At 34.5% G+C, this 23860-nt stretch overlaps 3 protein-coding genes across 6 annotated transcripts in view; 2 read left to right on the forward strand and 1 right to left on the reverse strand.

Annotated features, from left to right (window-relative positions):
- The first annotated feature begins 222 nt into the window (after positions 1–222).
- LOC126737199 (cell cycle checkpoint protein RAD17) lies at positions 223–9579 on the forward strand. The gene is made up of 8 exons (XM_050441970.1): positions 223–372; positions 531–782; positions 835–1124; positions 1174–1302; positions 1358–1536; positions 1591–1752; positions 9059–9356; positions 9440–9579. The coding sequence occupies exons 1-8, from the start codon at positions 352–354 to the stop codon at positions 9534–9536; spliced, it is 1428 nt and encodes a 475-aa protein (XP_050297927.1). The 5' UTR covers positions 223–351; the 3' UTR covers positions 9537–9579.
- On the reverse strand, positions 9578–19403 carry LOC126737200 (WW domain-binding protein 2). 3 transcript variants are annotated; one of them, XM_050441971.1, is made up of 9 exons: positions 19234–19403; positions 18955–19129; positions 18732–18891; positions 18566–18586; positions 18447–18503; positions 18206–18313; positions 13758–13970; positions 9971–10074; positions 9578–9911 (listed from the first exon to the last, which is right to left on the reverse strand). In XM_050441971.1, the coding sequence occupies exons 1-9, from the start codon at positions 19287–19289 to the stop codon at positions 9864–9866; spliced, it is 942 nt and encodes a 313-aa protein (XP_050297928.1). In that variant the 5' UTR covers positions 19290–19403; the 3' UTR covers positions 9578–9863. The 3 variants fall into 3 exon arrangements, with proteins under 3 accessions (XP_050297928.1, XP_050297930.1, XP_050297931.1); XM_050441973.1 differs by lacking the exon at positions 18447–18503; XM_050441974.1 differs by lacking the exons at positions 18447–18503; positions 18566–18586.
- Positions 19404–21659: 2256 nt separating this feature from the next.
- LOC126738030 (G protein-coupled receptor kinase 1) overlaps positions 21660–23860 on the forward strand; it is a 67059-nt gene continuing 64858 nt past the window's right edge. For both annotated transcript variants that reach the window (XM_050443188.1, XM_050443189.1), the window contains exon 1: positions 21660–22212. The gene's annotated coding sequence lies outside the window, so the exon portion shown is untranslated. The remainder of the gene's footprint in view (positions 22213–23860) is intronic.

Below are 23860 nucleotides of genomic sequence, written 5' to 3' on the forward strand. Positions count from 1 at the left end.
TTAGGACCTATGTTTATAGGAACTTTTTTGCGAATTTTTATCCAAAGAACACGTTCCTGAATTTTGTCGCAATATATAAAAAAACACCCTGTATATAACTTTCTTACAGACATTTTAGTCTCTATAACTGTCAAAGTGATAGCTCTCGCCATATAATGCAGAAATCTGTACAGACACGAGAACGTCATGTTTCCATAGATGGCGCTTACGTGTATTTTTTAGGTTAACGTTCAAATGTGGATGTAAACAATAACATTCCAGAAGATAATTAGAAAATAAGAGAAACCAGTATTTAAATATTATATTTAGAATTTATAATATTTTGGATAAAAATTGGTACTTTGATTTAATATGTCCAAGAAATTCACTAAGGTATATTAAAGTAGTAGTAATCTTCTGAATAAACTTCTAGGTTTTCTGTTGTTCTAAGAATGAATATTCTACTGTTCATAATAACGTCAAAAGTGCAACATATTTAACTAAACTTTTCTAACTCTTCCATTTTCCCTTACCTATACTTAATTTCTTAGTGGAAATCATTTGATTTTGGCCCAGAAACCAGTGTGGACGAAGGTAGATCCTTAAAAAAAAAGCGAAAAAGTTTCGATAATACCTCAAACGCAAGTAGAGCTTCTCCAAGAACCAGTTTCGCCAGAAACAATTCAAATATAGACTTCTTTAAACTCATAGAACCCAAAACACCTTCAGATCTGATGATACATTCAAAGAAAGTGCAAGAAGTCGAAGGATGGTTGAAGCATGTCATAGAACAGAAACAAAGGGTAAAAATAATCACCAATATTGAAACCCCTTTATTTGATTTTTGAACTTTAGTTAAAGACAGAGTTTTGCTTACTCACCGGCCCCACAGGTAGCGGTAAAACCTGCACCATACAAACCTTGTGTAAAACAATGGGAGTAGAAGTGGCGGAATGGACAAATCCCGTGGATATTGATTATGAAATCTTGAGGGGACCAGGTCAGGTCACGAAATTTTTAGATTTTTTTACTGAATCAAAGTATTGCTCTCTATTAAGCAAAAATGATGGCAAAAAAGTGATAATAGTCAAAGATTTTCCCAATGTTTTCGTGAGAAACCCAATGGAGTTTCATAACATTTTAGAGTAAGTTTATAAGCTTAATTTATTTTAATATTTAATTATGAATCTGTAGGGATATAAGCTATAAGGCGACCCATCCAGTAGTGTTTATATGCACAGATTCAAACAGCAATGAAACTAACTTGCAAAGGCATCTGTTTCCTGAAGAAGTATTATTGAAAAATGCCATTTCTCATTTTGTGTAAGACTCTTAAATCAAGATGTCGCAAAAATAATTGTAGAGTTTTTTTTAACAGATTTAATGCTTGTGCCCAAACACTCTTAAAAAAAGGATTGAAAAGAGCTGTAAGCATTTTAGAACTATACCCAGATACTTTCAAGACACCCAGTATTAATACAATCGAGGCAATTCTTGTATCATCCATGGGTGACATAAGATGCGCCTTGAACCAACTTTATTTGGCCAGTGTTGTAGGTAATATAATTGGAGTTGGGACAATCAAAAAATAACTATTTAGGCCCTTTTTAGGAAAAAAGGATTTACCATTGGTCACAAGGAAATTTGATAGTGCCACAACAAAAAAGAGACGCCATGAAACTGTTAAAACCGTTAAGCATATGGTCAAGGATGAAACATTGGGGCTTTTTCATGGTCTCGGAAGGGTATTAAACCCTAAAAGGAGACAAGAGGGTTAGTATAAATGTAGAACCTGTTTATTTCATGTTGAAATCATTTGGGTGAGCTAGATATTCATGGAACATTCAAATCAATTGTCTTCTAAGTAATGTTCATTAACTAACCTAATCTTATTTTTACCTGCTTCGGAATTCCTCTATTTTAATCCAAAAAGAATTATGAAAATATTGCAATTTGATGATTGACAAAATTGGCTCTAATTCAGAAAGTTTTTGAGGTACAAGAAACGTTGTCATATGAAATTGTTGAGAAGGGAAGGCCTTTTGTTTGGCCTATACTCTTTTAAGAATGTTTAATTTTTTTCATTAAAATATTTCCAAGAATATAGAAAATTTATTTAAAAAAAATAGCCTCAAAAATACTCACCTGCTTTAACTACCTAAATCTTTAACCTACAATCGTGTTTTTACCATCAAATTTATCCCCAGGAAGTGTACAGTAGCACTGAAAAAAAATTATGAAAATATTGTAAGAGGTTTCCATGTTATGCCCAAAAATGTCTGTCAATGTATAAAAATTGTTAGGAACATTAGGCATTTATTCATAGATTTAAGCAAAAAGTATAATCATTTTTATTATATACCTAATAAGTTCACGTTTGTTTGAGTCACCCTATATGAGAGAAATATTATTATTCATATCCTGGCCGGCTTACAGTTTCGCTTAAAAAGAGGAATGTTTTGTTTAGTCTATAATTCTTGATAAGTACATCTTTTGGCGGGGCGTAGCCGTTGTCGCCTTACTCCGCTGACGCAATACTTTTGTAAGTTAGTTATCGAGAAAACCTTTCCGTGTTACGTTCGTTCAATTAAAGTTATATTTTAAAAAATAATTCGTGTTTTGATTTCTTGGCCGAGTTATTTATAGGACCGTCGTAGACCAATAAAACGGGTAGTTTTATTATGGTGCGGCACATAGTGGCGACCGTGACAGGACCTTGATTGAATTGTTATCGTTCTCGGAAAGTGTTTATACGTTTTCGTTAGTTTGTTTTTTCGGCAAAACTGTTTTGAGAGATAAATCTTTACCGCGTTCTGTAGAGCGTTTTGGGTGGTTCGTTACCGGGTTTATCAAAAAGTTTTGTACTGTTTATTGTTGTTGTTAATTCGACGGACTTTTACCGCGTTCTACTGAACGTTTGAGGGTTTGTAACCGGGTCTGTGTCGTCAGTTTCTGATTTTTAAAAATCACGTTTAAAATGTCTGATCTCGAGAAAAAGAAAAAGAGCCGTAGTGTGATTCGGAGTTCGTTTACAAAGGCGGCTAATGAGCTTACGCTCGGATTGAGTGCCGTACCGTTGGACTCAGAATCGGTGGATATTACATGGGAGCTTATTAAATCAAAATTTGATGAGTTGCATATTTTGAATAGTGAAATATACGAGCTTTTATTGACAAGTGCGACTGAAGCTGAGCTTGAAAGTGAGATCGAGACTAGTGATTTGTATGCAAAAAGGTTTACTGGCTTGAGGTTGAAATATGAAAAATTAGTGAAATCGCTGGAGCAACAAGATTCAGCCTCAGGTGTTAGTGATGGGTCCCGCAATACAACGAATCACATAACAGGTAGGCGATCTTTCAAATTACCTAGAATAGAATTCAAACATTATGATGGTAGTATAAAAGGCTGGCTTTCGTTTTGGGCCCAATTCCGAAAAATACATGAAGATGATTCTATAGATGAGCATGACAAAATAGAATATCTTATTCAGGCCACAGTTCCCGGAAGCAGAGCTAGACAGTTGGTTGAGAGCTATCCGGCCATGAGTGAGAATTATAAGAAAATCGTAGACAGTATGCTTAGTAGATTCGGTAGGGAGGATCTACAGATCGAAGTTTATGTAAGGGAGCTGCTGAAACTAATTTTAACAAATTCAACTTCAAATCAAGAGTTGGACATTGCCACTCTTTATGATAAGATAGAGACTCAACTGCGAGCACTTGAAACACTTGGCATTACTTCTGACAAGTGCTCAGCAATGCTTTATCCTTTAATTGAGTCTTGCTTACCAAATGAATTACTTAGAGTTTGGCAACGTTCTAACAATTTCAACTACTCTGTTACCTCGGAAGACGAAACGGCCATCGCTTCTCTGGAAATTAGGCTTAAAAACTTAATGAATTTTCTCAAGCATGAGGTAGAGAACGAGCAAAGAATAAATCTAGCGGCGGAGGGTTTTGGTCTTTCAGGTGAAAAATCAGCTGTAAAGGAAAGCGGTGGTAGAAGAAAAGGGATGCTCAAGGAAAATAACGCAGTTCCAACAGCTACAGGGTTAATAAATTGCGAGGTTGAGCCATGTATTTTTTGTGCAGGGACCCATAAAAGCGAGTCGTGTTTTAAGGCGCAGAAAATGACATATAATCAAAAGAAAGAAGTCCTTTCTGGAAAAGGAGCCTGTTTCCGTTGTTTAAAGTCGGGACATCGAGCCAAAAAGTGTAGAGGCCGTTTGAGGTGTGCTATTTGCAGCCGATCACATGCAGTTTTAATGTGTCCTGATTTACGTGGAAATAAGGATGTCAATGACTCTCTTAATAGTACTAACGAGAAAGCTACTCCCGTCAAAGACCAAACGTTAGCTAACCAGACGAGTACACCAGTATTTTTGCAAACGTTAAGGGTAACCTTAAGGGGAGTAAATGGTTGCAAGAGTGTGCGAGCTTTGATTGATAGTGGCTCGCAAAGATCCTATGTTCTGAAGAACACAGCTAGGCAACTAGGATATATACCTAAACGGTCAGAGGAAATTAACCACTGCCTGTTTGGCGGACAGGAGGTAGCAAATACTCATAGTTGTTATGATGTCAATATCTGTCAAGGAGACGATTTATTCACATTCGAGGCATTGGATCAAATGAAGATTTGTGGTGAAGTTTCTCCGGTATATTATGGTGTTTGGACTGAAGAAATTAAATCCATGAATATAGACGTCTCGGATAATCAAATCCCTGGACCCATTGAACTTTTGTTGGGATCTGACATTGCGGGAAAGTTGTATACAGGAGCACGCTATGAACTGACTTGTGGACTAGTTGCCATGGAGACGCAATTTGGATGGACATTGATGGGAAGGATACCAAATAAGAACCCACGTTCTGATGTAGTTCTGACTACATTGAATTTATTTGTCAAGGACGCTTGCATGAGCAACTTGTGGGAGTTGGAAGCAATAGGTATTCAAGCACCGCCCGACAAGAGAACAAAAGAAGAAAAGGCTATGGCAGCAAAGGAGCTATTTTTACAGACAGTTAAAATTGACAAGGAGGGACGTTATGAAGTGAGACTTCCGTGGCTCGAAGGTCATCCTCCTCTCCCGAACAATTATAAGCTTGCTCAAAAAAGGCTGAACTCAACTGTTGGAAAATTGAAAGGACAAGGCATCTATGAGCAATATGAAAATGTTTTTTTCGAGTGGAAAAACGAAGGAATTATAGAAGAAGTCACTACATTGGCAGGTGAAGACATTAGCGAAGGACATTACCTCCCTCATCGACCAGTATTGAAGGAAAATAGCGCTACTACAAAGATTAGGCCTGTGTTTGATGCGTCTGCGCATGAAAAGGACAAACCGGCGCTCAATCACTGCTTGGAGAAAGGACCAAACCTTATTGAGCTCATACCATCAATACTATTAAGATTTCGAGAGAATAGAATAGGTGTGGTCGCGGATATACGCAAGGCTTTCTTACAAATAAGCGTAAATGAACAGGATCGAAATTTTTTGAGATTTCTTTGGTTAAATGCTCAAGGTCGGGAGGTGATTTTGCGTCACAAAAGAGTAGTGTTTGGGGTAAACAGTAGTCCTTTTTTACTTGGTGCCACTTTAGAATTACATTTGTCTAAATGCTTGGAAAAATGTTGCGATTCAAGTGCTTATACTTTGGAAACCGTACAGAAGTTAAGCAAGAGTTTTTATGTCGATAACTGCGTTTTAAGTCTACCAGATCAAGAGTTGCTGAAAAGATTTATTAAGGAAGCTAATGCCATAATGTCTGAAGGTCAGTTTGAGCTACGAGGGTGGGAGTATACACGAAATAATGAGGAAAATATGTGTGATACTTGCCCTGTTCTTGGTTTGTCATGGTATCCACAGAAAGATGTTTTAACCTTAAGCCAAGAATTTATTAAAGATGACATTGATGTTGAAAACGTAGTAGTTTCGAAACGACAAATTCTTTCGATTGCCCAAAAAATATTCGATCCTATTGGATATTTATGTCCTGCCGTTTTGACTCCAAAAATAATTTTGCAGAAACTATGGACAGAAAAAATAACCTGGGATGAACCTGTCGATGTCGTCACCGCTAGTATTTTTAAAAGTTGGATGAAAGAGCTACCATGTCTAGTGAAAATTGAAATTCCACGATGGATAGATATTGGTGCTGCTCCAGAACAGAAGTTAAGCTTGCATACCTTTTGTGATGCAAGCAAAGATGCCTACGCTTGTGTAATATTTTTGCGTGTAGCTACGGAGGATAAGGTTGCTGTTTTTTTGCTGGCTGCTAAAACGAGGGTAGCGCCACTCAAGAACTCGAGTACAAAGATGACAATACCTCGTTTAGAGCTGTTGGCAGCGACAATAGGAGCTCGTCTGTACGATCAAGTGATCCATAGTCTTGACTGCAAACCTGACTCTTTTTTCTGGACCGATTCATCTACTGTCATTTCCTGGATCCAGAGGAAAGAAGAGTGGGGCGTTTTTGTTTGGAACAGGGTAACTGAGATCCGCAATTTGACTATGGCAGAAAAATGGTCTCATTTACCTGGCGTTTGCAACCCAGCCGATTTGCCTTCACGAGGCTGCACCCCAAAACAATTAGTCACGTCAAGATGGTGGGAGGGTCCTGCGTGGTTATATAAAAGTCCAGAAGCATGGCCATGTGGTACAACCGTTTTTGATGAGGAAGAGATTGGTGCAGAAAGAAAGAAAAAGTTAGTGACTACGCTTTTAAACACCTGTGGTACTAGCGATTGGAATCTTCAGTATTTTTCTTCATACACCAAGACCATAAGGATGATTGCTTGGACCTTTCGTTTTATCCATAATTGTAAATATTTCAACCAGAAGATTTTAGGGGAGTTAACAGTGGACGAATATAATGCAGCAGAGATTTTTGTTTTGAAGAAAGTGCAACAAGAGGTATTTTCCGGTGAAGAGGAAAAAAGGATCAGCAGTCTTAATCCGTTTGTTGCTGAAGATGGACTCATTCGTTTGAAATCTCGGGTGTCCAATAGAGCGGACACAGAAGACTACCGTTTTCCTATCGTCTTACCGTCGAAACACCATGTTGTTAGTTGTTTGATAATGGAAAAGCACAAGAAATCCTGTCATGCTGGGTCCCAGATTTTACTGAGTTTACTTAGAGAAAACTTCTGGATTCTTGGGGGTAGAAGAACAGTTAGATCTATTACGTCAAAGTGCGTGATTTGCAATAGGTATGAAGCAAAACCGTTTAATGTAGAACCTCCACCCTTGCCAATAGATCGAGTGCGTGATGCGGCCTGTTTTGAGATAACAGGTATCGACTTTGCAGGACCGCTGTACTTAAGAAATGGTGATAAAGTATGGGTGTGTTTGTTCACGTGTGCTATTTATCGGGCGGTTCATATGGAGCTGACCACGTCTATGTCCACATCATGTTTCATACAAGCTTTGCGTCGGTTCGTGTCGAGGCGAGGAAGGCCTAGCACAATTTATACTGATAACGGTACGAACTTCACGGGTGCAGAGAATGCTTTTTCAAAGTTAGACTGGGACATGATTTTGCGCGAAACAGTCGTACAACGGATTTCTTGGCGTTTTAACCCTCCTACTGCGGCCTGGTGGGGAGGGTTTTGGGAACGTTTAATTGGGATTTTAAAAAGGTTGTTAAGAAAAGTGCTAGGAAATGCCAGATTAGATTATGAAGATTTACTGACTGTTTTGTGCGACTGCGAAGCAGTTATAAACGCAAGACCACTTACCTACGTATCTGGAGACCCTCGAGATTTAGTTCCTCTAAGTCCAGTTATGTTTTTGCGCGATCAAGTTGAAAGTGGTGTCCCGGACTGTGACGCGATTGATCGAGACTCTTTATGTCGCAAAGTGCGAAGACTGCAGGTTTTACGTCAAGAGCTGCGAGCTAGGTTCCGTGTGGAGTATCTCGGTCAGCTGAAACTTTTGTGCGATAAAAAAGCGACTCGCGAGATTGTAACTGGTGATCTAGTTTTAATCGGTAATGACAATACTCGTCGCTTGAGTTGGCCGGTCGGGCGTGTCATAGAGCTTTTACCCGGTAAAGACAAAAAGGTTCGATTGGTGCGGGTGAATACCGTCGGAGGACAGTTGCTGAGACCAGTGCAGAGGTTATACCCTTTAGAGTGTTGTGCTGTTCCTGAGTTTGAATCCGAGACAGAGGACCAGAACCCAAAGGGAAGCGCGAAAGGAGAGACAATCTACGCCTCCATAGAAGAAAATAATGCGCGAGTTGACGAAGTGAAAACGACACGGTGCGGTCGTGTCTGTAGAATCCCGCGACGTTTTTCCTCACGAGACTCACTTCCTAAGAGTTCACTGTAATCAGCGAGAAGCTATTATGTACTCTTAACTTTTACTTTGTCGATGTCAACTCTTGTTGGTGAAAAATGTTTGTTCTCTCAAAACATTTTTAAGGTGGGAGAATGTTAGGAACATTAGGCATTTATTCATAGATTTAAGCAAAAAGTATAATCATTTTTATTATATACCTAATAAGTTCACGTTTGTTTGAGTCACCCTATATGAGAGAAATATTATTATTCATATCCTGGCCGGCTTACAGTTTCGCTTAAAAAGAGGAATGTTTTGTTTAGTCTATAATTCTTGATAAGTACATCTTTTGGCGGGGCGTAGCCGTTGTCGCCTTACTCCGCTGACGCAATACTTTTGTAAGTTAGTTATCGAGAAAACCTTTCCGTGTTACGTTCGTTCAATTAAAGTTATATTTTAAAAAATAATTCGTGTTTTGATTTCTTGGCCGAGTTATTTATAGGACCGTCGTAGACCAATAAAACGGGTAGTTTTATTATGGTGCGGCACAAAAATCATGCAATAACAATAGGTGTTTCAAGGCTTTAAATTGGGGAGTGCTTTGGAACCTGAGTGACAAAATTGTCTGTTAACGTACAAGAAACGTTCTCATGTGAAGTTAATAGGTAGGAAATAGTCTTTCTTAGGCTAAAATCCTAAAAAAATATTCAAATTATTAGTAGTAAAAATTTCGCAACCTTAACTACCGAAATTCTCGAACTAGAAGGTCTTTTCTACTCTCACATTAATTCTCAGGAACCTCTTGGCGCTTAAACTGTGACCTACAAAGGCTAGTGGACGAATTTAGCATTCAACCGTTGAAATTCACCGAGTTCCTTTTTGAAAACTACGCGAAATACTTCGGAAGTCTAGAGGAGGCCCAAAAAGCATCCGAAATGCTCAGTTTGTCCTCGCAACTGATGGAAAATTGGAGTAACCACGAAACCCTCGTTTTAGCTTTGTGGATTTCGGTACTCGGCTGTATGATTTTCAACGAGCACAAAGTGAGCAAGTGGAATCAGATTAAAGGACCGAAGAAACTTGCCAAAGTGTGGTAAGTTATATAGCTAGATTCTACTAGTTTGTTTTTTATCAATTGATTTGTTTGGTACATGCTTCATAATCTAATTTTTTTAGCTCGAGTGATGATGGTTTGTTTGTGCACCCCACTGATCGATATTACTATAATCTCATCAGCAAAACAGAGAAATACTATACCTTTAAAAATTGTTAATCATTTCCGCTTTTGTTTCAAATAAACGATCATTGTGAAAGTACTTTTAAAGCAGTTTATTTATAACTAACATATAAAATAATTTGTTTTAATTAAACGTTAGATAATACAGGAATGCTTAGAGCCCACATTAATAATAATAATTTAGACAATAATTTCACACTTAAACTAAAAACTATTCAATAAAATTTCCGTATAGCGGTTCAATCTCAGCTCAAGTAAGCAAGAAGAAGAATATTGTAAATAATATAATATTATGCTTTTACTACATATAACAATGAATAATCTAAATATAGAAGGCAATATTGTTTGGTAAATTTGGTATTATTAATCTTTTTTCTTATGCATCGCCTGGTTATAACTCGGAGGGTTTTCCTGAAAATCGGGAAATTATTGGTAGTGGTGGGTCCTAAAATTAACTCTTTATTACTTACGTAATATGCCGGTGGCGGTACATAAGCCGTATGTGGTCTATCCGGATCATAATAAGCCGATTGAGTGGCGCCTGCTGATCGGGCAGCTTCGGCTGCTTTTGCATCTAAAGAAGAGTTTTTTTATGGAGGAAGTTTATAGAGCAAAAGTCATTCTTTAACTAGATACGAGTTTATCAAGCAAAATAATATATTTGAAGCATCTCATGGGCCCAAATATTCAGATTGATAATATATTTACAAATGTTCCCATTAGTGATATTTTCTTTGAGTATTTGTATCTTACTGATCGAAAACAGCAAGTCAAAGTCCAAAAAAAAAATAGGAAAAGTAAAATGTGGTGTATAGGACCACTGTTATCTGTATTAATAAACTTAGAACCGTTTTTCCAGAAATTAATAGCTCTATTATTGTACGTTGATGACTCTATTATTTTGGTAAAAGAGAAAACATGGATCTTCCACCATCTTCTAACCCTAAATAATGGCAAAAGTCATTTCAATAATTTCTCGTGTACAATGTACAATCAAATGAGGACAAGCCTTCAGAATTAAACATAATTTGATCTCTTCTGTTGCTTCCCTAAAATATCTAGGAGTCCATATCAATAAAAACTTAAAAATTTATGTAGAAATTGACTACATAAGTATAAAAAAACAATTTATAAATTTTATCAACCTCGTGAGTTTATTTAGGCCTGTTGAACTTTCGGAAATGGTTCGTCAACCTTTGGTTTAATTTATTTTGAACTACTGTATAAGAATCTGGAGCAGTTTTTGTACAACAAATAGGGTACTTAGATGTAAATGATAAGTAAGTTTGTATAAGTGTGAGTTGTAATTCATATTGTTAGGTAAAATATTTAAATTTAAATACTTTACAGACCTATCTGATCAGTTTAAATCTTATTCAAGGGAGACGTGAAACGTACACTGCCTTTGAACAAGTAACTTCTTATTATTTTTGTATTGCTTTTCCAATTTATTCAAGCAGAATAAAATTTAATGATTGGATGGGTAAACAAATAAAAAAATATGCTAGTTTTATAAAGGATTTGTATGTAAAAACAAGATCACATCAAGGTGTAAGGGTGATTAAATTGGTATAAGAAAGACAATAATATAGAAAATTTGTCACAGAGCACAAAAAGTGCATCAATGACAACAAAATAATCAATTCAATAAATAAATTTATGTAGAATATTTTTAATTCATAAAGTATCCAGAATAACTCTTATACAAGATATAACAATTAAAACCCAAAACGATGATGTAATTGAAGACCCGATAGTCGTAGCAAATAGTTTGCATTACTGGTTTTATTACGTTTTTCATTATAAAATAATTTTCCTACTATTTTTCTAAAACTAGTAGCTGAGGTGGTGTGTTTTTCTTTATGTCACATGAATAATGAAACCTTTTTGTCAGGTGTCATTCCAGACACACTCAAAGGGGCAAAAATTATTCCTATTCACAAAAAAGGGGATAAACAGAATTGCAAGAACTATATTCAGTTTTCACATTTTATGAATATACATAATATTTTAAGCAACAATTTGAATTTGGGCCATCCAGCATAACAGAATATGGTCTTTTTAATTAATTCCTTAAAATACATACATGAGAACTTAGACAAAATTGTCTGCTAGTGGGATTGTATTTTGATTTAGTCAAGGGATTTTGAAACACTGAATCATAAGCAGTTAATGCATTATGGTCTTAGGGGCATCTGTGGAAATTTGGTGCATTCTTACTTAGAGTCAACACTTTTGCTGAAGCTAAACGGTAAATATTTCCTACAGTTTTTGGAAATAAAGGTAGATTCATGCATAATCTAATTCAATTCATCTACATGCGAGGCCAAGTAGCGCATGTGCTGTTATGAGGAGATTGCGACATTGCTCATCCATGAACCGCCTTCGAGTGTATTATTTTGGTTATGTTCAATTTATGGTATGATCTATTGCGATATTCAACGGTTGTAATGCTCACTTTTAAAGCATAGAAAAGAGTCATTATTGTACATTAATTGTAGAGTATAGATTTCCAAGTATATCAATTTTCAATTATAAAAATTCGTAGTTAAAACCAATATGTAATAAGAACATAGTCTCGAATTTATTTTATTAATTTTTTTAAATTTGAGACCTGTGACTTAGAGTTTGTTTCATTACTACTTAATATAGGCCAGTCTCTTTGAGAAAAATGGACTATTTCTTGAAGTTTACATAACAAAGCCTACACATAGGGACTAACATAAGAAGAAATAACTAATAATATATAGAAATAACATAAGAAGAATAAATCTTAATTATTTAACATTATTAAGTCTGTCTTGCAACTGAGGTAATAATTAATGCAAATTTAATAAATGAATTTCTTGTTGTTTCAAAAATCCCAATTTTAAGTCATTTGGCAGTACAATAACAGACCAGAAGACCATTTTATAGCATTTACATAAAAGTTGTATTGTTGTCTTGTCTGACAATAATTATGAATCTCACTATATCTTTTTAGGAATACCCGAAAATACGGAGGTAGAAGACCATGCTCTATTTTATAAATAAATAAAAGAAGTTGATATTTAAAGATTTGTCTTATATGAAGCCAATTTAAAGATTTTTAACATATTTGTTATTGGTTCAAATTTACTAAAATTTAAAATAGTTTGCATTGCGCTATTCTGCAATACTTGCAACTTATTTTTATGTTTCGTTTCGTTCGTTCGTATGTGATTTTGTGGGCAAATAAGGGAAACTAATATTATTATGCCTGGAATAAAAGAAAAATTACTCTAAATGTACTGAGGAATAGATTAAAAAGTGACCCGGAATGGTGTCCTAACCCTCCAGAAAGACTAGAAAAGGATTTCAAATTTCAGGGAAAGACTTTAAATGCCAGGAATATTATTACGATTACTCCAAAAAACTTAAATATGTACTTAAGAATACCTGGAAAAAATTAGCAATTTAACGAAATACTAGATACTCAGAAGGTAACGAGGACCTCTGATGCTTGGAATTAAATCGAAAATTACCATATTTAAGGTATCTAGAAGAATTAAATAGACCGTAACAGTCCCACAATTTAAGAAATTGTTTCATCAACCAAAAGAAGAAATACCAAATAGCTTTAAGCAGCAGGAATTGAAGAAAAGGATCTTCAAATGCCTGAAATTAAATTGTAAATCAACCGAAAGTAAATTGAAATCCCGGGAGGATGTAAAGATGCTTCAAATGGCCTGAAGAACATTACAAAAGCTACCTTGAAGTTAGGTGTCCTCCAAAAAAAAAAAAACAAACCTATTAACCAATGAAACTACAGCAAATTACAGAAAAGAACTTTAGCAGCAATCAACATGACTAGTCATAGCAAAGAATGAAGAAAATACTTAAAATTTGCAATCAAAAAACAACACAGTCGAGGTTTTAATCTCCACTATGTTGCTGAAAAATCCAAAAAGTCTTAATTCAATCAGGAATTCTTTAGATTCAATTAAAAACTTGTTGGACTCGTACTCTTCTTTCAATATGCATTTCATTCGGTTCATATAATTCACCCCTATTCATGTAGGTGAGTTCTGGTGAATCTGCAGTATGGAAGAACTAAATGCTGGGCCCCCCCTTGTTGAATACTGATGACTGGCACAATGTTTATCAAACTTTGATTCATTTTGTTTAACAAATATTATTAATAATAAACAATCTACACTCGAATTGAATATCTTGTGACATAAGTCTTTATGGTAGGTCTCAAATGAGTTATTACCTATAAAAGTTCAAAATTCTTACCAGCTCCCGGCATTCCGACCCATCCGGCCGACGGTCCCGGGGGCGCGAACCCTCCCCCAGCGGCGCCCCCGTAACCGGGCGGGGGTCCGTAACCGTTTGCCGCGCCCCCCGGGTTTATGCCCGGATACGGTGGGGGCGAATCGGTCATAAACACCCCATCCCTGGGCGGTTGCTGGGGGAATACGTTAGTCGGTGGAACCCATCCATAATAACCTGCAAGACATTCACGAAACTGTAGGAGGAAATGTACATGAAATCACACACTTCAAGACAGTCAAAGAACATTTTTATAAAGATGTGATCTGATAAGCTGAAATATTTTATATGCCAATGAAATGACTTCCATTGTATTAAGTATTCTTTAATTGAAACTAATAAGAGATTGACAGGATTATGCATGCTTGATTTTTGCAAATATAATAAGCTTCTATTAAATCCGAGTGAAACTAGGTTAATACAATTTATTATTATTTGGAGAGATTATTTGGACACCCTGACTCCCTGCCACATTTATTTACAGTAATTTTATAAAAAGAAAAATTATGTACGAACAAAAAAATATATATATATATATTATTACACTGTATCTATCTTAAATTAACGCCTAGGTGTTCATAACACACCTGTGTGCGCTGTTGTTTCAAAAAAAAGTTGGTTCTATTTTCCGAATTATAATAAACTTGCTTAACTAACCTTAAAACTATTGTGATAAATCCTGCTCTCGATTTTATATTTTTTGTCCTAGTTTTAAATGAAATTTGTCCTTTTAGTCCTAAACATCTACGTCTCTCAACAATTGCATAACACTTGTTATTACATATTATATACAAGTATAAAAACTAACTATCCTACATTAGAAAACAGTGGCAAAATCTTGGTATACTTATTGCATTCCTTGCTAAATTTTGATTTATTTTTTAATTTTTTTAATGTGCAAGGCAGAAGATTATAGGTTTTTGGTGCTAAGTATACAAAGAATATTAAATTTATATTTTTTAAACTGCTAGGAATGTATAAATCACCTCTAGCCCTTGATCTTGTATTATGGATATGATTTATATGGTTTCTTATGTGAGTTTTAAAATGAATATATGTACATATTGTTGTAATGTATAATGTCCTTATATTAGTTGCTTGTTCTGTAAAAAGTTGATTTGTAGGGAAAAGCCTTGATTTGTTAAAAATAGTCTTCAAGATATATTTATGGACAATAGTTAATTTATATAAAGCATTGTTATATAATCCTCCCCATACTAAAATACCATATCTTAAAATTGACTCAGTGAGTGATTTATAAATTATAATAAGTTCCTTAATATTTAGAAACGTTCTAAGTATATAAAATTTATAAATCAATTTTTTTAGTTTATTTGCCAGATAATCTGCATGTACATGCTATTTAAGATTCTGATCCACATATATCCCAAGATACTTAGTATGAGCTGTTTCCTTGATCTGATTATATCTATCAATAGAAAACTGAGAAAAATTGGGTCTATTTGCTGCAGTTAGTGAAAAGGCAATGTAGTTGGTTTTGGTGACATTTAGACTTAGCTTAAATGTTTCCAGCCAATTAATTACTTGATTAAGGCCTTCTATGGCATACTGCTTTGTTTGATCCCAGTCTGTACCATTAAAAAGTATGCTGTGTCGTCTGCGTATGAAATAATTTCTCCATTATTAAGTTTTGTTTTAAGGAGAGAGTTTAAGTAAATTATAAACAGAACCGGGCCTAACACTGTGCCTTGCGGGACTCCTATCTGTATTACCTCTTCTTTGCTTAAAGTATTATTTATTTTAACAACTTGTCGTCTATTTTTTAAGTAATTCTTCATTAGAGTTATTGCAGTTCTTCTTACCCCATAATGTTCCAAAACTTCAAACAGTTTGTTATGTGGAACAGTATCAAATGCCTTAGCGAGATCTATGAAAACACCAAGGCACTTTCTGCTCTGGTTAAGATGATTAGTGACTGCTGAAGTGAGTTTGTGTAATGCATCGGAAGTACTACAACCTGGTAAAAACCCATATTGATTTTCAGCCAAAATGTTATTAGTGACAAAGAAGCTCAATAATCTGTCTTTCAGACTTTTTTCAAATATTTTTGCGAAGCAAGTTATTAAGCTTATCGGCCGGTAATTACTGACAACATTTTTGGGTCCTGATTTATGAATCGGAGTGACAACTGTTAATTTAAAGCTTGAAGGTATATGTCAAGTCTTATAGATTTGATTTATGATGTGAATAAGTGGCTCTAGAATTTCTATGTGTGTTTGTTTAATCAGATTAGCCGATATACCATCAAAACCTGGGGAACTTTTATTTTTAAGGTTGTTAATGTGTTTTATTAGTTCATTATGGGTAATAGGTGTCAAATATATAGATTGTGTAATAGGATTCTCCAGGCTATGTGGGTTGTGAGGTTGTGGGATTTTTTCTGCCATCTGAATACCAATATTTGTGTAATATTGATTACAAAAGTCAGCCATTTGATGTTCATCTTGGAAGTTTTCCCCATTTTCATTTTTTATTTTAATGTGAAGTTTTTCTGTCTGTTTTTGATTCGTTGCATCTCTTATTACTCCATACATTTTCTTCATATTATCTTTATTTTTATTAATCTCATTTCTATAATAATTTCTTTTTTGAATTGATATAATTTTATTTAAATGGTTTCTATAATTTTTATATTCATTTTCTAGTTCTACATTATAATTTTTTAATAGTTTTCGTTTTAGTTTGTCCCTATGTTTGATTGAGGCTATTATACCATTGGTAATCCATTTTTTAATTTTTCTGTATTTCTTGTAATATAAAGAGTGGCTTTCGGAGCTTTTTATATGCTTTGTATAGATTTCAAAAAAAGTGCTCATTGCTTGGATTGTCTATTTCTTTTATTAACGTCCAGTCTTGTTCATTTAACAGTCTTTTAAGATTATGTATGTCTATTGATTTTTTATTAGATTCTGTTTTTTGGGTGACAGCTCGGAAACTTTTATCTTTAAAGGCAACATTTATCATTAGTGGAAAATGATCTGTTAGACAGCTATCTAAAACAAATGATTTAAACTCTGCAGAAGAAATATTTTTACATTTTAAGTGATTTAAATTTGTGATCTAAATTAGTTTTGGTGTCTGGTTGTGTAATTGAATTTATATAAGATAAATAGCCCGATTGTGACATTACAGTTGAATACTTAATAACATTATTATCTTCAAGATTTAATAGATCTATATTAACGTCCCTAGTAAATATTTCTAGTTGTTGATTATTGTTATTTAAACTTAAGAATTCTTCCAAATCCTGAATAAAAAGATCTTTTGAAATAGGAGGTGGCTTATACACGGCTGTAACTCCCACAGTAATATCCTTGATATGACATACTACTCTAGCCAAAGTGACTTGAGATTTCGGCAATATTACTGTGGAGAACACCGGGTCCAATTCAGGTTTTATCAGAATTATGATTCCATCATTTTTATTGTATTTGCCTTCATTATAGAATGTTTCATAACCCCTTATATTAAAGTCATCCTTCGAGGATACTTGAAAAGTTTCACTTAATACAATTATGTCTGTAAAGCCTAAATTAAAATTTTCTAACAATAGAATTAAATTGTCGAAATTTTTTCTTACACTTCTAATATTTACATGTACCAAATTAAAAATACTTGCATTTAGATTTACTTCATTATGCAACATACTGCTATCCACTGTCTTAGTTAAGATATTATCATCTCCATCCATTTTGTTCAGAAGGTCTTCTTGATTAATTACAACCATTATTCTCCATAGTCAATCTTTTTCTTTTTCTTTTACAATCAATAATACATTAACAGTATTACAGAAAAACAAATTTTAGAATGATTGTTGATGTTTATTATTAAATTATTTGATTAAGTTAAGGGTGGCTTCTAACAAAATAGGGGTATCCGGGGTTTAAAATTGCCTCCAGCTAGCCCACAAGAGTGGTGTGTGGACCTGCTTTACTACCCCATGCAATGATACCCTTAAAATCTTAATAGGCCTTAATATGGCTCTGAACCAAAAGCAGGAAATATCTCTAGATAATTTAAACCACACCTAATTTAGGTCCGCAAAGGAAGTATTAAAAAGTAATCCATAAATTCAGCTTTAGTATATCGACAAATAACCTAACCTCTAATTATGAAAGTTCCAAATGTGAATGTGTCAAATGCTAAATAAAGAAATGGGTATTATCATATGAAATTTGTATAAAGTGAAGAAAATTTTCACACTTCTTGATAGCTTTATATTATATGTTTTGACATTTTAATCTGTATGTAACTTATTTGTAAATGTATACTTTGGGTTGATTTATTTAAAAACCTATGTATAATAGCTTGAATTTTTATTCTTCGCTTATTCTGCTTTTTTAGTGCTTCACTTTACGATCATTTTGTAAATTAATAAATAAATAGATTACCTTGTGGGGGCGGGGCATAGGCTGGCGGTGGGGCAGCATACCATTGCTGTTGTGGTGGCATATAAGGTGGTGGAGTCTCTCGAGTTTCCATTGGTCCATTTCTTAGACCTTAAAAATTTTAAAAATTTTTGCATAATATGTTGAATGTGACTGTTTCATCTATTTTATACAAGAACTCTGTATACATGGATAGTCATAGTTGTAAGTAATTTGCGTTTTTTAGAAAATGGTTATTTTTTACCTTTTAAATATCCCCCGAAATTAAAAAGATCTTGAGACCTTCTTTTCCTTTTCCTCCCTAACTTTGTAATCAACTATTATTTTGTTTAAGGTTATGTTTACATTCATGACTATTATTACCTGATAAATCCTCGTTAATTGCTGAAAATTGAATGCCATAATTGCCTTAATGATAATACATAATATAAAGAAACAAACAGTTTCAGACTATCAATAAATAATTCCCTGATCTAACATCTAATATAAATATTAATTCAACCATTAGTGTATAATATTAAAAACTTACCATAATGTGCCGCTTTCAACAATGCCTGGCCAAACTCAATTGCCCCACCATGAGTAAAAAACATCTTAAATTTAGCTTCTCCCACCCAGTTGCCATTAGGTTGTGCCCTAACTTTCCCTTTTATGTAATTTGCCCCGAAGACAGGCTGCTCTATCTGCACCTATTAAACACACGAGGGAAGCTTTTAGAGTACCCCTTGCCTCCTTTTAGGTAATCGACTTACATCGCTGAGAGTAACGAATGGTAAGCTGAAACTTTGCATCTCATCTCCCGAGTGGTTGTTATTAAAAATGACCCGGTGGGTGGTCAAAAAGATTCTGCCGTTCTTTTTCCCTCTGAATGCGGTGGCGTCGTTGCCCGACCATTCCATGTTTACATGATCGGAGAACAGCAAAATTCTAATGGAGGACAATTAAAAGGAAATTGTTTAAAACAAGTTTAATTGGGATGATGATGACACAATATTTTTTTTTAAGGAAATTTCTGACTTATCGTCACTTACTGTTCGCCGGCGTGTATCAGGACCCCGTTGTTCACGTGGGCCGTGTTTAGCGACATTTTCGCCCGCTTTTCACAAGTTTTCAACGAAAAATTTCACTTTTTAGGATGTCTGATAAACGTTTAAATGGAACAATCCAGAGACGTACGTCACGGAATGTCTGACGAATGTAAATATTTAACTTATTTTTGACGGATGACAGTTATGCTGAGCAATGTTGCCAATCCTCCAAATGTATCCGTAGATCTATAGATTTTTATGACTTACCAGATTTTAATTTATATTTAATGTTTGTAATATTAGAAATATGCTAGTATCACGAGTATTTGCAGGTATGTTACGTAGTAGTTTTTATTGTTTTCTTGCCGTTTGCAACACTGAAACATATCTTGGCCGAAGATGTTGGTAGCATTGGCGAGGAATGAGTGCAACGTTGCCGATTTGAGAAAAATTTACCCTTTTCTAGGAAATACTAAGAATGGCTTATATACGTTCCAAATAATTTTTTTTCGTTAATCCACTTTTTTGGTAACACCTCTATGGAGAGTATTCACTCTTTCTACGTTTGATATATAATCTTTTAGAATTTCTAGTCACAAATCTTGGTTTTAAAGGTTGGCAATGCTGTCTGCATTTATTTACTTTCGCAGCCTAGATCTTTTTTAACGGGTAGCCGCGAAGCGATGACCTTGGGTATTTTAGTGTTAAATTTAGACGTATATTAATCATTTCTTAAATACAGTGTGGAAAAGACAACGTTTAAATGAAACAGTTTAGAGATATACAACGAATGTAAATATTTAAAATAGTTTTAACATTGACAGATGTTTGGCGCCGCCTATTATAAATTCATCCCAGCAGCAAAGTGACACAACGTTGCCAAGCCTGCAAATTTATCTGTAAAACGGATTTTTATAACATTATTGGAAGATATTAAATTTGACACTATAATAAATAAGTTATTAATAAAAGCATTTGTATTTCATTTTATTATTATTTTTCTTTTGTTTTCAACAGTCACTCATGTGACTAAAATGTTAATGACATTGATGTGGAATGGATGCAACATTGCCAATCAAAGGGAAATTTCTCTTTTTTAAGGGAAACAGAAGGAATTTATTGTTTACGTTCCCAGTATATTTTTACTATCATATATCTTAATAATCTGGTTTATAATATAAGCTATTCATTGAATTTCCTTACTTTAATATTTTTCACATTCCCAGAATTTCTCTATATGTAATATATTGTGCGCTAGACTTTCTTGGAATATTTTAAGGCTTAAATACATTAACATATACAAAAGAATGTTCTTAGCTTATTATTAGAATTTATTTGTTTCTGAGGTTATTTTTCTTAAACTCAAAATATTTGGCAGCACCGCGGTATGAGATGCTGTATGCATTTAAAATCGTTTTGACATTGACAGATAATTGTAATCCAAAGCCGCCGCCTGGTATAAATGATTCCAGCAGCGATACTTGAAATTTATCAATGAAACTAATAATAATTTTATTGGCCGATACGTTAATATTAAAAGCATTTGAATTTCATTCTGTTTTTATTATTTTTCTTTTGTTTTCAACACTGCTTCACATGACGCAAAATGCTGATGGGGAATTGTTACAATGTTGCCAATCCGAATAAAATTTCATTTTTACGGGAAATAGAAATGTTTTGATCTTTTGTTTACGCTCTTATGTATGTACCTAATGCATTTCTCAATAATCCAGTTCATAATATAATTCACTGAAACCGATTACTTTATTATTTTTTATATTCTAAGAATTTTCTCATATTATACACTCAATACATAATTACGATTTTTTCTTTAACATAAAATATTTGGCGACTCCGCGGTATAAGATGCTGTATTTAAAATTATTTTGACAATGACAGATGTTATACTTTTAATAGGGAGCCGCCTGGTATAAATCATCTCAGCAACAATGATGCAACATTGCCAATGCTTCAAATTTCTCCGTAAGACTACGGATTTTTGTGACAATATCCTAAGAAATTAAATTTGACAATATTGATAATATGACACTCACTAATTATTGACAAATAAGTTCTTGTTAAAAGTATTTACGTTTCATTGATGGTTTTTTTATTCTCAACACTGACTCATTGACAACATTGACGTCAAACGTCGATGTGGTTACCATGTTGTCAGCTCGAGGGTGTGACAACACTCGATCTTTTATTCTTAGATTTTTATTGCCCAAGGGGCGCAAATAAAGAAAATTTCTATCGAGCTATTTTGAGTTAATTAGCCAATAAAACTTTCGCAGCAGGGATCGTATAGTGTAAAATACGAGGCGTTACCTGTGGCGAACAACGGCAACGCCGCTAAACCCATTAAAAAAAAACAGCTGTTTCCTGTCAAAGGGCGTCCTCACCTGTCAAGCGTAACAACTCGCGCAACTAAATGAAAAATCGGGCAAGGCGAGTGACGAAATGACGACGACCTGTCCGTCAGTCAGTTTTCCGTGGTTTTTCGTCGATGGGAATTAAACTCGTTCGCAGTCGAGCCTAAATCCTTTTCTGTCGTATTAATTAAACCGTTTTAATTCATATAATATAAGTAAAATGTCGCGGAGCCGTTTGGCCGCCTTCGAAAGTGCCCCGAGACCCTCTGGCCAGTGGGTCGGGTGAATTGTAATAGCGAGGAGCACGGTTGCCACTCAGACCCGATCCATAATACCCTCCATGAGTGTTTTTATCGTGATTTCGAGGCCGATGACGCCTAATTATCATCGTAAATTCGGTTTCGGGAAACATTGATGGAGTGGTACCTGCCTACAGTGGCCTTCTATTCCTGACCAGGAAAAAGTGCTTCAATTCAACTGTTTCACTTATTATCCATACAAACAAAAAAAAAAAACAGATTGAAAAACATTAATTGTGAAAAACCCTTTGTGTATCAAACGCGCCTCCCCACCAGATGATGTCAGTTTTTTATAAATTTTTTACATAAAAGTGAGTACTGAATTATTGGGGCAGGGCTATTTGGGATTTGACAGTGCCCCCCTTTTATCCCACCCTCTATTTTATGACAAGTAGCTTTCAAGGATTTTGGTTTGCACTTTGTTTTGGGGGTTCATAACACTCATACGTTCAGGTTACATTACATTTTATTTCACTTGAATGTGTAGGATAATATTATTGGCATTTACTGCAACTGATCTAAAGCAATAAGACCATGAAAATCTAGCCATGAACTTCAAAATTATAGTGAAAAACTACTAGCCATCATTATACCAGTGGTACCATGATTGGTTGCATAGGAACCCTTTATTAGGTTTCTTCTCAATATTTGTTACATTATTACACTATTATTGTATTCCTCATTTTGCCATCTAATTAACGATAATGCTTCATTTGCCTAAATTACGTTTGGGAAAGTTTAGCATTGTCAAATACAATTTAATGATAAGGTATATACAAAATTACTATAATAGTAACAGTAATAAGGGCACTCACAAACTACCCAAGAGTCTTTTGATTACTCCAGGGACACTTTTCAGTATCCCAGTCCTCCGGAAACATTCCCAAGACTCTGTACCACAATATCAACCATACAAATGCATATACCTAAACAGTATAAGGATAATTGTGAATAAAGTTCCTCAAGAGTTTATAGGCAGACGTCCAGGATAAGTCTTCTTATATTTTCAATAAATATTGGTAGTAGCAGGTTGTACAAGTGACTTTTGATAGTTTGAAAGCTCTTATGAGTCCACTCAATGTTGTCGACACAAGAAGAAATGTCGAGTATCATGTCTACGGCTATTTGAAACTATACCTAATTCAAAGAGATGTTGACGGTACACAAGAAATAAAATTTCTCTTTTTTTGGTATTATACAGATCTAACACCAGAAAAATGTTTAATTTTATCAGTAAAAGCAGCATTTATAAAACTTTAAAAATAAACACCAGAGTTTGCTTATGTCGGTTTGTCATTAGATAATAGTTATATTATACAGACAACTCAGACAGTTGTTTCTTGACTGTTGCCTGGGAACATGTTTGTCTTATGTAGAAAAGGTCAGATACTCAACTTTATTGTCTATATCATGAAGGTAGAACAATTCATCTCACCATACTTCAGACCTGAGAAAGAGCGAGAAACCTGAGAGAGATACCTGAGAAAAGTCAGCTATCAAATAATTTGCTGACTGGGTTTTGAATATTCATCATATTGATGTTTAAATCACCAAAAACTAAAACATACTCATCTACAGGCAAGATTTCAGGTAATATTCTATCCAAGATATTTACACATTCTAATACATTATTACCTACTCTATAGATAACACCTACTGCTATGGATAACTTCTGCTTTACTCTAATACGCACCCAATAATGTTCAAAACCTTCTATTGATATTAAATTCATAAAGCTTAAACTCTCACATTTTATTGAGCTTTTTATGTAGAAGCCTACGCCTTCACCTCTACCTCTATTACGATCTTTTCTATAAAAAATATGAGTCAATGAAAGATTTATTAGCACTATAAAGCCCTAAAGAAATGGCTGGATACAAGTTATGTGACCCTGGGTTCAACTCAGATCTGATTTAATTTTAAGTGAAGAAAAACAAAATAATGCAAATGGCTGTATGG

Source organism: Anthonomus grandis, chromosome 6 (assembly GCF_022605725.1).
Source record: "Anthonomus grandis grandis chromosome 6, icAntGran1.3, whole genome shotgun sequence".
Classification (NCBI taxonomy): Eukaryota; Metazoa; Arthropoda; class Insecta; order Coleoptera; family Curculionidae; genus Anthonomus; species Anthonomus grandis.

Coding starts and splice junctions, on each gene's coding strand:
- LOC126737200 (XM_050441971.1), bottom strand. CDS start 19,289: ATGTCGCTAAACACGGCCCACGTGAACAACGGGGTCCTGATACACGCC. Junction 18,892..18,954: donor CATTCGTTACTCTCAGCGAT/GTAAGTCGATTA, acceptor TGTGTTTAATAG/GTGCAGATAGAGCAGCCTGT. Junction 18,587..18,731: donor GTTGAAAGCGGCACATTATG/GTAAGTTTTTAA, acceptor TTCAATTTTCAG/CAATTAACGAGGATTTATCA.
- LOC126737199 (XM_050441970.1), top strand. CDS start 352: ATGTCCAAGAAATTCACTAAG. Junction 373..530: donor TGTCCAAGAAATTCACTAAG/GTATATTAAAGT, acceptor TTAATTTCTTAG/TGGAAATCATTTGATTTTGG. Junction 1,125..1,173: donor GAGTTTCATAACATTTTAGA/GTAAGTTTATAA, acceptor ATGAATCTGTAG/GGATATAAGCTATAAGGCGA.